General features: G+C 36.8%; 1 protein-coding gene across 4 annotated transcripts in view; it reads right to left on the reverse strand.

Annotated features, from left to right (window-relative positions):
- PHKA1 (phosphorylase kinase regulatory subunit alpha 1) overlaps positions 1–15700 on the reverse strand; it is a 159843-nt gene that overhangs the window by 122057 nt on the left and 22086 nt on the right. For all 4 annotated transcript variants that reach the window (XM_042974365.1, XM_042974364.1, XM_042974363.1 and 1 more), the window contains exons 5-10: positions 14118–14200; positions 11000–11080; positions 6318–6416; positions 5159–5305; positions 3902–3955; positions 1830–1952 (exon numbers count right to left, since the gene is read on the reverse strand). In XM_042974365.1, coding sequence (XP_042830299.1) covers positions 1830–1952; positions 3902–3955; positions 5159–5305; positions 6318–6416; positions 11000–11080; positions 14118–14200 — 587 coding nt within the window. The remainder of the gene's footprint in view (positions 1–1829; positions 1953–3901; positions 3956–5158; positions 5306–6317; positions 6417–10999; positions 11081–14117; positions 14201–15700) is intronic.

A 15700-nucleotide genomic window follows, 5' to 3' on the forward strand; every position in this document is an offset into this window, starting at 1 on the left:
AACCTTAGGTCTTTTACAAGGTACAAGTGTCATATTTATTGTGATATTTATGTATTTCTTAACCATTCACCATGCACAAAGTTACAATACTGTGTTTATTAGGTTCCTATTGTTTTAAAATATTTTAATGTTTATTTTATTATTTTTAATGTTTTATTTATTTTTGAAAGCAAGAAAGACAGACTGTGAGTGGGGGAGGGGCAGAGAGAAAGGGAGATACAGAAGCTGAAGCAGGCTCCAGGCTCTGAGCTGTCAGCAGAGAGTTTGATGTGGGGCTCAAACCCATGAACTGTGAGATCATGACCTGAGCCGAAGTCAGACACTTAACTGACTGAGCCAGCCAGGCACCCCAGGTTCCTATTGCTTTGTATATATTTCTGACAAACTTTTTAAGTGTTGTGTCCCAACCTCATTTTCCCATGAGCCCTATAGTTTTTATTTCTCAAATATGCAGAGCATGGTGATCTTCAAGAAACATATATGTCTTATTATAGCCGAACTGACCTCCCTTGTTCTTATGGCATATCTTCATCTGTAAAATTTAAAAAAAAATTTAGGGATATTTTCTTCTTTTAAGAAGAACAAAAAACTATTTTCATTGTATACAGAGAACCTGAAGAAGTCAGTGACTATACTTGGACTACTTAATAGTTACTACGGAAGCCAGACAAAAAAAAAGAATAAAAAAGAATCCAGGTCTCTCAACTCTTTTTTCCCCCACAGAGTCCAAAAAACCTGTGTGCTTTGTAGTTGGTAGGCACGTATAATAAATAAATCTTCCTTTGAGCAAGAAAGGTTTTTGAAATTCTGTGGATTTTCCACAATTCTGTGAAATTTGAGAAGGAGGGAGAAAAATGGTAGAATCAAAATAGGGTGGGTTATTTCTATTATTGCTTATCTTATTTGCTTTCTCAAAAAGGGATATCCTTTAATTTACTAAAATTTAGAGTAAAACACTTTATGGCCTCTGAAACTTTGGTGTAACCCTATTACTTAAACTCATATTGGCAGTTACAGATTTAAAAAAAGTTAATGTTTATTTTTGAGAGAGACAGAGAGTGAGCAGGGGAGGGGCAGAGAGAGAGGGAGACACAGAATCTGACACAGACTCCAGTCTCTGAGCTCTCAGCATGAGCCTGATGCGGGACTCGAACCCATGAATTGGGAGATCATGATCTGAGCTTATGTTTAACTGACTGAGCCACCCAGGCACCCCTGGCAGTTACAGATTAATATTGGCCAAAGCATTCAAATTACACAGAATTATGTTTTATGTAGCTAAGGATAAGGGACTTACAAATGTGCTGGATTCATGTCCAAGCTTAGACCATGGTCAATTTGTAGAATGCCGAACACTAAACTTACTTGGTTAAATTTCCCAGTCTCACTGTTTTCCAATGATGGTTTCTAAATTACTTTATTCATGTAGCCCCCAAAATGATGATGACCATGTTTTTTGGGGCAAGGACAGGGTATGAACGGGTTGTTGTTTTGGGTTTTTTTTGGGGGGGGTGCTAAAGTCAGAACATCATTTCCAAGATTTAAAAAAAAGACATACAAATCCAAGTACCTCTTATAACTGAGGCAAGTGGACAGGGCTTGTTATTGTGCTCTCTGTATTTATTAAAGGTCAAGTGTGAGCAATGGCAATATTCAGGTCTTTCAACTCTTAACCTAGTGTCCCCAACTGCTAGTCTCTAGAAGACAACTCTGTCTCTTCCCTATTAGGGAAGAATTCCATTTGGTCACAGGGTCAGCACAAACATTAACTGAAAGAAGAAGACATAACAAAAACATTCTGCTGAAAAGCTCTTTCCCCAGCATATTACCTGTTCTGCATTGCCACTAAAGACCCCATCAAGAATAAAGTATGTCCAGAACAGTGGCCATTCACACTCAATGTTTTCAAATAACTTCAGCTCAGATGGTTCATAGTACAGACGATTGGGATCCTGGTAAAAACACAATAAACAAAGTCTATTTTATCACTGCAAATTCAGACACATATTTTTAGTTCAGAGGTATCACAATACAGCCTTGCAGAGCGTGTACACACCCCTCCTCCCTTAGCAAGTACTCTGTGATATGACTTGTAACCCGTAGAACTGGGATAAAAATGACACCATAGGCAAGTATGTGAAGAAGTGATATTAATTCCTAATAAACATGAGTTTGGTTTTGTATTTGTTAAGTTTGAGGTAGCAGCAGAACGTATAAATAGAAATGTTTCAAAGGACAGCAAGAGAGAGGAGGATTTGGGAGTCATCCTCGTACAGGTGACACTTGAAGCACAAATTACAAATGTAGTAGCTACATATAGTGAATAGATGACCTGAGAATGGAATCTTGGTTATGCTCTCATAGTTTGGTGAGGAAAAAACAAAAAGAGATGAGGATAGTGTAGAACTGTATAAATTAAATAGGAAAAGAATTTCATGAAAATGGAGGGGTAGGTAACAGTAATGTACTACAGAGAAGGCAAGTATAATGAGGAGTGGGAAAAGGCTACTGGATTGATCACTTGGGACATTCTGATGGTATTTCAGAGCATAATTTTAATAGATCAGTAGAGATAGAAATCAACATGACTAAAGAATAAAGTAGAAGAAGGAAAGTAGACCAGAAGAGTTTGAGCTCGATGATTAAAAAAATGTTTACATTCCTAGTGAAGTGCTTCTTATTGACCATTCATTCCCTTTAATAATACTTAACTTTCTCCATTGATAATTCCAAGGATATTTTTGACAGGTGGAGCAAAAGCAAGTTAACTTTTCAAGATCACGTACTGTTTAGAACCAACCAACCACAAAAAGGTGGAAGGGGGAAAAAGTGCTATTGAAGAAAAGATTTTTCCCTTTGTAACTATTAAATATTTGCGAGGAAGATACTTTGAGACTATTCAAATATTCTGTTTCTGCTTAAACTTTCACCCACTGATTTAAGCGTCTGTCAGTAGCTCTTTCCTGAAACTAACCAGCTGCAAGAGGTGGAAGAACTACACCTTCCTCTATTTTTTTTTTAATTTTTTTAATGTTTATTTATTTTTGAGACAGAGAGAGACAGAGCATGAATGGGGGAGGGGCAGAGAGAGAGGGAGACACAGAATCGGAACTAGGCTACAGGCTCTGAGCCATCAGCCCAGAGCCCGACGCGGGGCTCGAACTCACGAACCGTGAGATTGTCACCTGAGCTGAAGTCGGACGCTCAACCGACTGAGCCACCCAGGCGCCCCAACCTTCCTCTATTTTATTTAATCCATAAGGGCTCACAAATAGAACTTGGCAACTAAGCCCAACAAAGGTAAGAAACATTAGTTACTGTAACCTATTTAGTGATTATTTTATTTTATATATATTTTTTTAATTTTTTTTTAACGTTTATTTATTTTTGAGACAGAGAGAGACAGAGCATGAACGGGGGAGGGTCAGAGAGAGAGGGAGACACAGAATTGGAAGCAGGCTCCAGGCTCTGAGCCATCAGCCCAGAGCCCGACGTGGGGCTTGAACTCACGGACGGCGAGATCGTGACCTGAGCTGAAGTCGGCCGCTTAACCGACTGAGCCACCCAGGCGCCCCTATTTTATATATGTTTTTAAAGTGTATTTATTTTGAGAGGCAGAGACAGGACAAGTGGGGGAGGGGAAGAGAGTAAGGGAGAGAGAGAATCCCAAGCAGGCTCTGCGCTGCCAGTGCAGAGTGCGATGTGGGGCTCAAATTCATGAACCTGTGAAATCATGACCTCAGCTGAAACCAAGAGTCAGATGCTTAAGCAACTGAGCTACCCAGGTGCCCCTTTAGTGATTATTTTAAGTACCACTAGTGAGTTAAATATTATCTGAATGAGACTGCAAACAGTACTGACCATGCTACCTTGGACTCATTTTGGGGGAAAAGAAACCCACCTCTTTGGGAGTTTTATATCCATCTCGTAGAAAGCGACAGCAACCATAACGACCCTGGAAACCCAAAGAAAAGAAACAGTGGAAGCATGCACATTGGTATAGCCATATAGTCCATCAAATACAGCCTTTGCAAGAGCTACATGTGCCAATCTATCACCAATACAGATACAGTATTTAAAAAATAATAAAATATAATCTAAAAAAACCTTTGATACTAGCCCAGTAGCAGAAACTGATTTCAGAAATCAATGTGTGTTCAAGTGAGGGCTAAGTTACAGGCTCTTCTCTAAAGCAGAGTTTCTAATAACTCTTTCATCACTTACCACCATAGGATAAATCTGTAATAGCCCAATTACTATGTGGGCTGTTCACACAGCTCATAAGAGATGTGAGGCTCAAATAAAAGACAACATATTTTTAAAATTTTGATAATTTGAGACTTAGACAAGAGTTGCAAAAACAGTACAGAGAGTCACCACTACCCTTCAATCACTGTCCCTTTATATTAACTTCTTACATAACCACAGAACATGAATAAAAACTAAAAAATTAACCTTGGCACAAGACTATTAACCAAAGTACAGAACTTATTTAGACTTTGCCAGTTTTTCCTTCTTTCTTTTTAAATATTTGTTTTTGAGAGAGAGAGAGAGAGTGAGTGAGTGCACAAGCCAGCAATGGGCAGAGAGAGAGAGAGAGAGAGAGAGAGAGAGAGAGAGAGAGAATCTGAAGCAGGCTCCAGGCTCTGTGCTGACAGCTCAGAACCCACGATCTGCAAGATCATGATCTGAGCCAAACTCGGACGCTTAACTGACTGAGTCACCCAGGCGTCCTGCCAGTTTTTCCACTAACGGCTTTGTTTTTTCTTGTTCCAATATCCATTTTAGGATCCCATTCCATTTAGTTGTCATGTCTCATTAGTCTCTTCCAGTCTGTGATAGTTCCTCAGTCTTTCCTTGTCTTTCATCACCTTGACAGTTTTAAAGAGCTCATCAGTTATTTTGTAGAATGGCCCTCAATTTGGTTTTGTCTGATGTTTTCCCATGACTGAGATTACGCGTTATTTGCATGGATACCACACTGGCGCTGTGCACGTCTCAGTGCACTGTATCTGGGGCCACATGATGTCAATATGCTTTATTACTGGTGGTGTTAACCCTGATCATTTGGTTAAATCGCTGACTCAAGGCTCCCAAGAGAATTAATTTCTCTTTAAAGTCAAAGCCTTAAAGAAAAGAAGAGCACATATGGACATACCTGAAGCTTGGTGATGATTTCTTGCTTTGTAAGCTCTACCAACCGGCTATCTTCTACTGCAAAGGCTGGGAACGAAATAACTGAAAGTAGACTAGCATCTACCTCTTTGGATGTTGAAGCCCGGGGGAGTAGTGAATTAAGGATAGACTAAAAAGAAAGAAAGAAGTCAAATGTGGCACATTAGTAGTTAAGTTGGGATTATAAAACTAACAGCTTTAATTTCAAAAGATTTATGTGGAAGAGGATCATTCAGGAGAAAACCCGAAGATTATTCAATAATAATGATTCAATTATATTCAATATTGAATTCAATGATAATTCAATAATAATTTCTAAGTGAGAGCTTAGAAAACTAGTTATTTGTGTAAATTATCCATTGTCTTATCACTGTTCTCAATGCTTCCCAATCCTGGATCTTAAGCAGCTACTAATGGATGAAGAATACACTAACATCATCTTGCCCATAGTCCCCTTGCTCCATTGGCCATTTAAGGGTAAAGATAAGAGAAAATGTAGCTGCTGAGAAGCAAGATGTGGAAGGCTCAGCTCCTCCACTGCTGACATTTATCTTTTCCAAGGAAAATTTCACATTTTAAAATTAGAAGATGAGTTTATATTTATTATGGGCATCCAATCAGAGTTTGAAGGCAAGGAGAAGGTCATCTTGCCAATGAGAAGAATGTTAATCTTTCAATACAGAGAGTAACCCTAAACAAAACTGAAGATACATATTTTTGCCACTTAAACAGTCTAATCTCCAAACATCTCAGCCCAGAGCCAACTGGGGACAAAAGAATATTTCAAAGCCACTATCAAGAAGAACACTCAAAATCACTCACCTCTTGTTCTCTTGGCATATTTAGAAAAGGAGATATTCACGAGTAGAGCCCATAGACCCTTGATATGACAACAGTGGAGAATTCTGCACAGTATGGTGGGATCCCTTTATAACCATGGACGAGAGAACAGGACTGTGATCTATGTTATAGTTCATGCTATATCAGGCTTATCTTAGTATAGGAAGTTTGGATAAGACATTTTTGGCCCATGATAATAAATCAGATTATGTACTCTCAGGTCTTCTTATTCTAAAAGCCATGCTAATTCTGAGTCTGGGTAAGAATAAAATTTTCTATAATGTGATCCATTATTCTCTTACCTGGCAGTGTTGTACTTCATCAGCCAGGACATGGATAACTGATTGGGGCCCACCTTTCACACCAAATAGGTCCAGTTCATCTAATGCTTCCAGGGCTGCCTGTGAAGGGCAAAGAAAGAAAGACCATTTTTAGCAAGAGATATATTCTTCTCCCTGTACCCCAGTATCATATCAGTGCATATGAAGTCATTTTGAATATGCTCAGCAGAACAGAAAAAACAATGTAGCATTTTTTATTCCCAGGGGCCTCTGAGTTTTTCTTTACCTCCCATATTGTTCCAGAGACAGTTAAGATGGAGGTTGTAAACTTCTTTTCATGATAAAAACCCTCAACAAATTCAATATGGAAGAAACATACCTGAACATAATAAAGGCCATAAACAACAAACCCCACAGCTAACACTTGCTGTGATGAGCACTGGGTGATGTATGGAAGTGTTGAATCACTATTTTGTACACCAGAAACTAATATTACACTGTATGTTAACTAACTGGAATTCAAATAAAAACAAAAAAAAACAGTGAAAAATTGAAAGCTTTTCCTCTAAGATCAGGAGAAAGACAAGGATGCCCACTCTCACCACTCTTATTCAACATAATATTGGAAAATCCTAGCTAGAGCAATTAGGCAAGACAAAGAAAATACATCCAAATTGGAAAGAAGTGGCAAAACTGTCATTATATGAAGATGATATAATCTTATATATAGAAAATTGTAAACCTAACCCCAAACTGTTGGAACCAGTCAGTGAATTCAGTAAAATTACATGATATAAAATTAACATACATTAATTGTCTGTACATTAATGACAAAAAATCATCTGGAAAAAGAAATAAAGAAAACTATCCCACTCACAATAGCATCAAAAGCAATAAAATACTTAAGGATAAATTTAACCAAGTACAATGAAAACCACAATACTTTGATGTAAGAAATTAAAGACACAAACAAATGGAAAGATATTTCATGTTCAATGGATTAGAAGGAATAATATCGTTAAAATGTCCTTACTACCAAAAGCCATCTATAGATATGATGCAATCCCTATCAAAATTCCAATGGCATTTGTCACAGAAATACAAAAACAATCCTAAAATTTGTATGGAACCACAAGACACCAAATAGCCAAAGCAATCATGAGAAAGAAGAACAAAGCTGGAGGCATTCATGCATCCTGATTTCAAACCATACTACAAAGCTATAATAATTAAAATATTATGGTGTGGGCATTAAAATAGACAAATAGACCAATGGAACAGAATAAAATCCAGAAATAACCCTGCATTTACAGTCACTTAATATTTGACGAGGGAGCCAGGAACAGTCAATGCAGAAAGAATAGTCTCTTCAACAAATGGTGTTGGGAAAACTAGATAACTACATGCAGAAGAATGAAATTGGATCCCTACCTTATACCCTCACAAAAATTAACTTAAAATGGACTAAACATAAGACCTGATACCATAAAAATTCTAGAAGAAAACATAGGAGAAAAACATCTTTACACTGTCTTTGGCAATGATTTTTTTTGGCTATGACACCAAAAGCACAAGCAACAAAAGCAAAGATCAACAAGTGGTATTACATCAAACTAAAAAGTTTCTGTACAGAAAAAGATACAATTAAAACAATGAACAGGCAACCTATGGAATAGGAGAAAATATTTACACACTGCATATCTGATAAGAGGTTAATATCCAAACTATGTAAAGAACTCATACAATTCAATAATAAACAATTAAAAAATGAGCAGAGGAATTGAATATACATTTTTTTCCAAAGAAGACATATGAACGGCCAATGGATACAAGAAAAAATGTCCAAAGTCATTAATTAACAGGGAAATGCAAATCAAAACCACAACACAATATCACTTCACACCTGTAAGAATGGCTATTATCGGGGCGCCTGCGTGACTCGGTTAAGCAACCAACTCTTGATTTCGGCTCTGGTCATGATCTCGTGGTTCGTGGGTTTGAGCTCTGCATCAGGCTCATGAGGACAGTGCAGAGCCTGTTTGGGATTAATTCTCTCTCTCCTCCCCCTACCCTCTCTCAAAATAAATAAATAAACTTAAAAGAATGGCTATTATCTAAAAGACAAGTGGTAACAACTTTTGGCGCCAGAATGTGGAGAGACAGGAAAACTTGTACACTCTTGGATGGAATGCAAATTGGTTCTGTCACTATAGAAAACACTATGGGGGTCCCACAAAAACTTAAAATAGGACTATCATATGATCAACCCAGCAATTCCACTCTTGGGTATATATTCAAAAGAAATGAAAAGAGGATATCAAAGGGATATATGTACCCCCATGTTTATTGCAACATTATTCACAGAAGTCAATATATGGAAACACTAAGTGTCTGTCAACAGGTGAATGGGTAAAGAAGACGTGATACACATACACATTCACACACACACACACACACACACACACACACGCAATGGAATATTATTCAGCTATGAGAATGAAGGAAATCCTGCCTTTTTGTGACAATAGAGATGGACCTTGAGGGCATTATGTTAAGTGAGATAAGGTAGAGAGAGAAAGACAAATACTGTATTATATCACTTATATGTGGAACTTTAAAAGCCAAACTCCAAAAAACAGAGTAAAATGGTGGTTACCAGGGGCTGGGGGATGGAAGAATTGAGGAGATGTTGTTTAAAGGTACAAACTTGCAACCAGTAGATAAATAAGTTCTGGAGATCTAATGCACAGCATAGTGATTATAGACAACAATACTGTATTATCGAAGATTAAATATTAATTGTTCCTATCACAAAAAAGAAGTGATAATTATATGATGTGATAGAGGTGTTACCTAACTCTTTGGTGGTAATCATATTATAATAAAAACGTATCAAATCAATATGTTGTGTACTTAAAACTTGCACAATGTTATACGTCAATTACATCTCAATAAAAATGCATTTTAAAAAGATATGACATAAGATAAAGTTACAGGATTATCAAGTCAAGCATCACACTTTAAAAATAATTTGAACATGGCACAGATGTATTTGTAGTAAACCACTAGTGTGATACCAGTACATAAGAAATACCACAAGTTGTCTGGATATAAGATACTAAAATACAATAGCCATTAGGTATTGGCGCATCACTGAGTTTCCACAGAGAAGTGAATAGCCTAAAAAGACACTTTGATTGACTTAAAGATGAAAGTTACTAGTCACCAAGGCCAAAGATGAGTTTCCATGTTTTTTTAAAAAATAGAATTTACTTATTAATTTCTTGCTTTTCTTGATTATAAAGGTATACCATGCTTGTTATAGAATATTTTGAAAACATAAAAAGTATGGAGAAGGCAAAAAAGTTACCCAAAATAATGCTAATATTTTCAGTATGTTCCCTATTAGTTTTCTCTATGCAAATCTTTCTATAGTTGAGATCATGTTTCATATAAAATTTGGTTAGGATACTACAGCGTAAATGTTTCTCCATATTATGAAAATTCTTTATTTCAACATAATATTCTCTCATATTTATTTAACCATTTAACAACTGTTGGGAATTTAGGTTGACTTTATTGTGTGCTTTTAATTGTGTTTTATTTTTTAGGTTCCACATATAAGTGAAGTCATATGCTATTTGTCTTTCTCTGTCTGGTTTATTTCACTTAGTATAATACCCTCTACATCCATCCATATTGTCATGAATGGCAAGATTTCACTTTTTCCTATGGTTAAGTAATATTGCATTTTGTATGTGCGCATGTGTATATGTATCTCATCTTTATCCATTCCTCTATAGATGGACACTTAGGTTGTTTCCATATCCTGGCTATTGTAAATAACACTGAAAAAAGATACATATATCTTTTAAAAGTCAAACCGTGTCTTTTGGCAGGAGAAACTTAAATTAGGTCATGTGTATTTATCATTATAATATGTGTGATCCTATTCCTGCTATCCTATTTTATGCCTTCTTGCTGTCTCCAATAATAAGAGCTGAAATTAAGGCAGGAGCAGAGGGAAGGAAAAGATGGAGTCAACTGGAAAGGCAGTGATGATGATGATGATGATGATGATGATGATGATGATGATGATGATATGTGGGATGCAGGAGAGTGAGGAGGGTTCAGGATTGACAGATGGTTCCTTGATATCGAGTTGTGTCAACTGGTGTATGGAAGGGCAAGTCCTCTTTTTGTTTTTGTAATGATAGAGAAGATGAATTTAGTTTAAGATATGTTCTCTGAGGTCTCTGTGGTATATATAATTAGAGATATGCTACAAAAGCAGTTGGATATATAAATCCGGAGATTATGAAAGAAATCTTACCTACATGTCCATAGTTCTATGGGAGAATCTGAATTTGCCTGTGTTTTAAAAGAAAAATTTGGAGGCACCTAGATGGCTTAGTTAAGCATCCAACTCTTTATTTCAGCTCAGGTCATGATCTCATGGTTTGTAAGTTCAAGACCTGCATAGGGCTCTGTGCTGACAGTGCAGAGTCTGTTTGGGATTCTCTCTCTTCCTCTCTCTCTCTGCCCTTCCTCCACTCATGCTCTTTCTCTCTTTCAAACTAAATAAATAAACTTTAAAAAAAAGAACAATTTGATGATGGTCCAAATTCACGTTAAGCCTTCATCTACGGCAAAGGTGTATGTCCTTTCTCCACACTTGGTATAAACAAAACAAGAAAAATTACCTTTGCCATTCCAACTGAACTGGCATTCAATTCTGAGATCCCTTGGTTTGTCTTGTCTCCACGTTCCCATATCCCGAAGTCCTAGCATAAAATAATCAACATACCATTAGCAAGTCATTACTACTAAATGCTTACTAGACACATAACCCGTGAATAAAAAGCACACATAGTAGCTAATCTGCCATACATGTGTGTACCCACAATGCTTATTAAGGAGATACCAATGAGTTGGGCTGCCCCGTAGCTATTTTCCTAGTAGCTTTAAATTCTATTGGGATCTCCGAGACGTTGGAAGACTCCTCAACAGTTGATCAGGTCAAGAACTATAACTCAGTTCATGTAGAGAAGTGCTTCTCAAAACTTTTCATCAAAGCAGATACAGGGGTTCTAAAAGATGGAGCTTAAACAGTACCCCAGTGTTCTATCTTTATTATCTATTCTAATTTTACTCTCTATTGTCACTGACAATGTACCATGCACTAACCTATGCACTTTACACTGCTACCTTACTTAATCTTTATATTTTATAGATGATGAAACTGAGGTGCAAAGAGAAGTTAAGTGACTCACCCAAGGTCACACAGTGACAGAGCTAGGATTAGAGTCCAAGTACTCTCAGTCCAAAGTGTAAATTCTTAACCATAGCTTTATATGACCCCTTGATAATGCAAAGATAACATGTAAAATTACTTTTTAAAAACTTTTTTATTTGAAAAAACTTCAGAGTTACAGAGAAGTTACAAAAACAGTACAGTGAGTTTTCATAGACCTTTCACTCAACTTCCCCTAATGTTAACACCTGACATAACCATAATACAATGGTCAAAGCTAAAAAATAAACATTTGTACAATTCTAGTAACCAAATTATGGACTTTGTTAGGATTTCACCAGTTTTTCCACTAATAGAATTTTATGTTCCCAGATCCAATCCAGAATACCATGCTGCATTTGTCATGCCTCCTTGGTCTCTTCTAATCAGTTACAACTTCTCAAGTCTTGTCTTTCATGACTGTTACACATTCTGAAGACCAGTGGTCAGACATTTTTATAGATTTCCCTCAATTTAGGTTCACCTGATGCCTTCTCTTGATTATATTAAGACTGCATTTTTGTCAGGAATACTACAGACGTTATGCTGTGTTCTCACTGCATCACATCAAGGAGTATACGATGTTGCTATGGCTTATTGTGGTCATGTTTACCTTCATCACATGGTTAAGGTGGTGTCTGCAGGGTTTCTCCATGCTGCTGTTACTATTCTCTCCCTTGTGATTAATAAATATCTTGAGAAAGATACTTTACAACTGTGCAAATATCCTGTTTCTCCTCAAATATCTACCCACTAATTTAGCATCCATTGGTGAAACTTGTCTGCAACAATTATTACAGTGGTATTTCAATGGTGGTATCTTAGTTCTTTTATTACCTCTACAGTCATTAACTGCAATTCTTCTCTAAGGAAGAGCTGTCCTTTCTCTCTCATTTATTTATGTTAGTATGAATTTATAAATATTTAGGTTATTCTCTGGGTTATAATAAAATATTATCATTATTTGTTTTGTTGTTCAAATTGTTCCAGCTTTACCCATTGGGAGTTCTTTTGGGTTGGCGCCTGTGCCCTTTTGACATGTCCCGTTCTTTTTGAACATTTCCTCACTTTTTGTCACTATAAGATACTGCAGTTTCATCCTGTATTTTCCTCACCCCAGCCCTGGAATCAACTGCTTCTATAAGGAGTCTTGCTTTGCTTTATTACAGAATGAGCAGTTACAATACAGAAGGCACTGGTGCTCATTGTCACTGTGGTGCCACTGCTTCTAGGCCCTCTCATTGAATAGAACTTGGAAATACTCATGTGTAAACATGCATGTGCGCACACACACACACACACCTATACTTGTTTCTATATTTACCTTAAATGATTTTTATATCAAATCTCTGAGTTAAAGTGAAGCTTCCATAGGTGAGCCATATTTATCCCATGGCTAGCCTCACTTGTCCAGAAACCCCGCTCTACCCTAATTTGTGCAGCAAAGATTAGAGTAGGAGAAGGCACACATATCATTAATTCTGCTGTACCCCCTGGCTGCAATTGAGAGGCCAGACAGCCCTAACTTGTACCCTGGACCATAGCACACCTATGGTATCAGAAGGCAAAGGAATCAGTCAACAAATAATGTCTGCTTGCATCAAATATGTCTATGTTAAACTTCTCTTTCTGGCAAATATGGAGTTACAGGTCACAGATTTACCCTCCCACCTAAAACAGCTAAAAACCAACTAAACAAATTAAACATTTTAGATGACTAAAATACCTGGACTACTTATGACAGCCATTTTCAATACAATGAACATTATGCAGTGAAGAACAGTGATCCCTGAGAGAGGAGATGTTAAATATGTCATGATTTAATATAAACTTATCTCTCATGGTAGTCATAAGAAAAAGGAACTATTTTTTGTATAGTAAACACAGAAGCAATGTCTACAGATAATATTAAACATATGACCAAATTTTATTTCTAAGTAGCTAACTGACCCATTATATTCGCTAGCCATCTTGCTTCTGGTTTTTAGACTACAGATCATTAAAATAAGACTACAATTTAGTCCCAGGTCCCCAAATATATAATGTGAGATATTACAGAAAGGATATGGATTATTGAAAGGAACGGATGCATAGTATCTTGACCCTCTTACTTCTGTAACTCCCTTGGAAAGGAGGCAAACAGGACAACAGAGCTTAGTAAAGAAAAAGGCTGAAGGCAATTTCTGCTGGAAGCCTTACAGATTGGTTCACTATGAGGTGCAGCATTAAGAGAAAGAATGGATTGTATAGTATTTTTAAAAACATCATATGTTTAGGGGCGCCTGGGTGGCTCAGTTGGCTAAGCATCAACTCTTGGTTTTGGCTTAGGTCATGATCTCATGGTTTGTGAGTTCAAGCCTGGTATCGGGCTCTGCGCTGACAGCTTGGAGCCTGCTTAGGATTCTCTCTCTTTTCCTCTCTCTCTGCCCCTCGCCTGCATGTGTGCTCTCTCTCCAAAAACAAATAAATTTAATAAAAAAATTGAACAAAAACGTATGTTTAAAATTAATTCTAAAATGAGTACTTACAGCAGTTTTATATGCAGCTTCAATGTAAAATACAAGGTTCTGTATGAAATTGACTTCATCTAGGCTGTGGATGATATGAAGTCCTGAGGAAAAAGAAAGTAAGGATATAGAGCTGGTTAATTATCACTATAGGCTTATAGGCTGCCACAGTGACTGATCCCATTACTCTCAAGTAATCTTATTCCTGCTTTTGGAACAATGAGGCACTTTAATTCCTAAACCATAAAAACAACACCACAAATCAGACCTAGGCTAGTCTTTGACTGAGATATCAGCGTATTATAACATGGAAGAATTTGAACTGTTATTTGTAGGTTGGGATATAAAGTCTCAGATTCCTAATTCTATAGGTCATTAATTTATAATGTGCTTTAAGGTATCAGGAAAAAAAATATTTCAAAAAGAGTTAGAGGGAGTATAAATACTAAGCAAGAAGTAGACAAAGATTATGATCTCAAGGAAACCTTAAAACTATATTTTTTAGAGTACAAAATGATGATTATTCTAAGTGTAAACAATACAAAGATAGTTATAGCTAACAAATCGCAGTGTTTTGCAAGAATTATCCTTTTAATTTTCACATCAACCCTAAGAGGTGGGTACCTCAATTTTCTCCATGAGGCTTAGAGAGACTAACTATTTTCCTCAGACCATTTTTAAATTTTTTTTTAACTTTTATTTATTTATGAGAGACAGAGAGAGACAGAGCATGAATGGGGGAGGAGCAGAGAGAGAGGGAGACACAGAATCTGAAGCAGGTTCCAGGCTCTGAGCTGTCAGCACAGAACCTGACACAGGGCTCGAACCCATGAACTGCAAGAACATGACCTGAGCCAAAGTCAGACACCTGACTGAGCCACCCAGGCACCCCTGCCTCAGATGATTTAACTAATAAATAGTGGGGCCAGGACCCAACTATCAACTTCACAGTCTGAGTTCCTAACGAAGATGCTATGCTGCTTCTTGATATATACAGTATGATCTGTTTTTCTTGAAAAACTAATTCCTTTCCCTTCTCCTGCTCCCCCAACCCCCATAAAGAAATACCAATAGGCATACAGCGAAAGTCTTTCTCCTACCCAGAATCACATCACTCCCACCCTGCCAAATCTCCTCTCTGGAAGAAACTAGTCTTAGCAGTTTCCCCTGTAGACTTTCAGAGAAATGTTATACATATATAAAAATTATCAAAGAGTAGTATGCTATAATGTACCTTGCTTTTTTCACATATATGTTGGAAATAATTTTAAGTATATCTGAGTTATTTTTTAATGGTTATGCAGCATTCCACTAAATGGCTATTCATATAACCAGTTCCCTACTGAAAACATTTAGGTTGCACCTAATCCTTCATCACTATAATCAATGCTGTAATGAATATATATGTGTGTGTGTGTATATATGTATATACATGTACCAGTATGTCACATGTACCAGTATGTCAAGGTAAATTCTTTTCTTTCCTAAGGTAAATTCTTGGAAGGATTGTTAAGTCACAGATTTATGCATATTATTTTTCCCAATATTGTATTATGAACAGTTCAAACAGAAAAAAGGACAGAATTTTACAGTGGACATCTATA

This window comes from Panthera tigris, chromosome X (genome assembly GCF_018350195.1).
Source record: "Panthera tigris isolate Pti1 chromosome X, P.tigris_Pti1_mat1.1, whole genome shotgun sequence".
NCBI classification, from domain to species: Eukaryota; Metazoa; Chordata; class Mammalia; order Carnivora; family Felidae; genus Panthera; species Panthera tigris.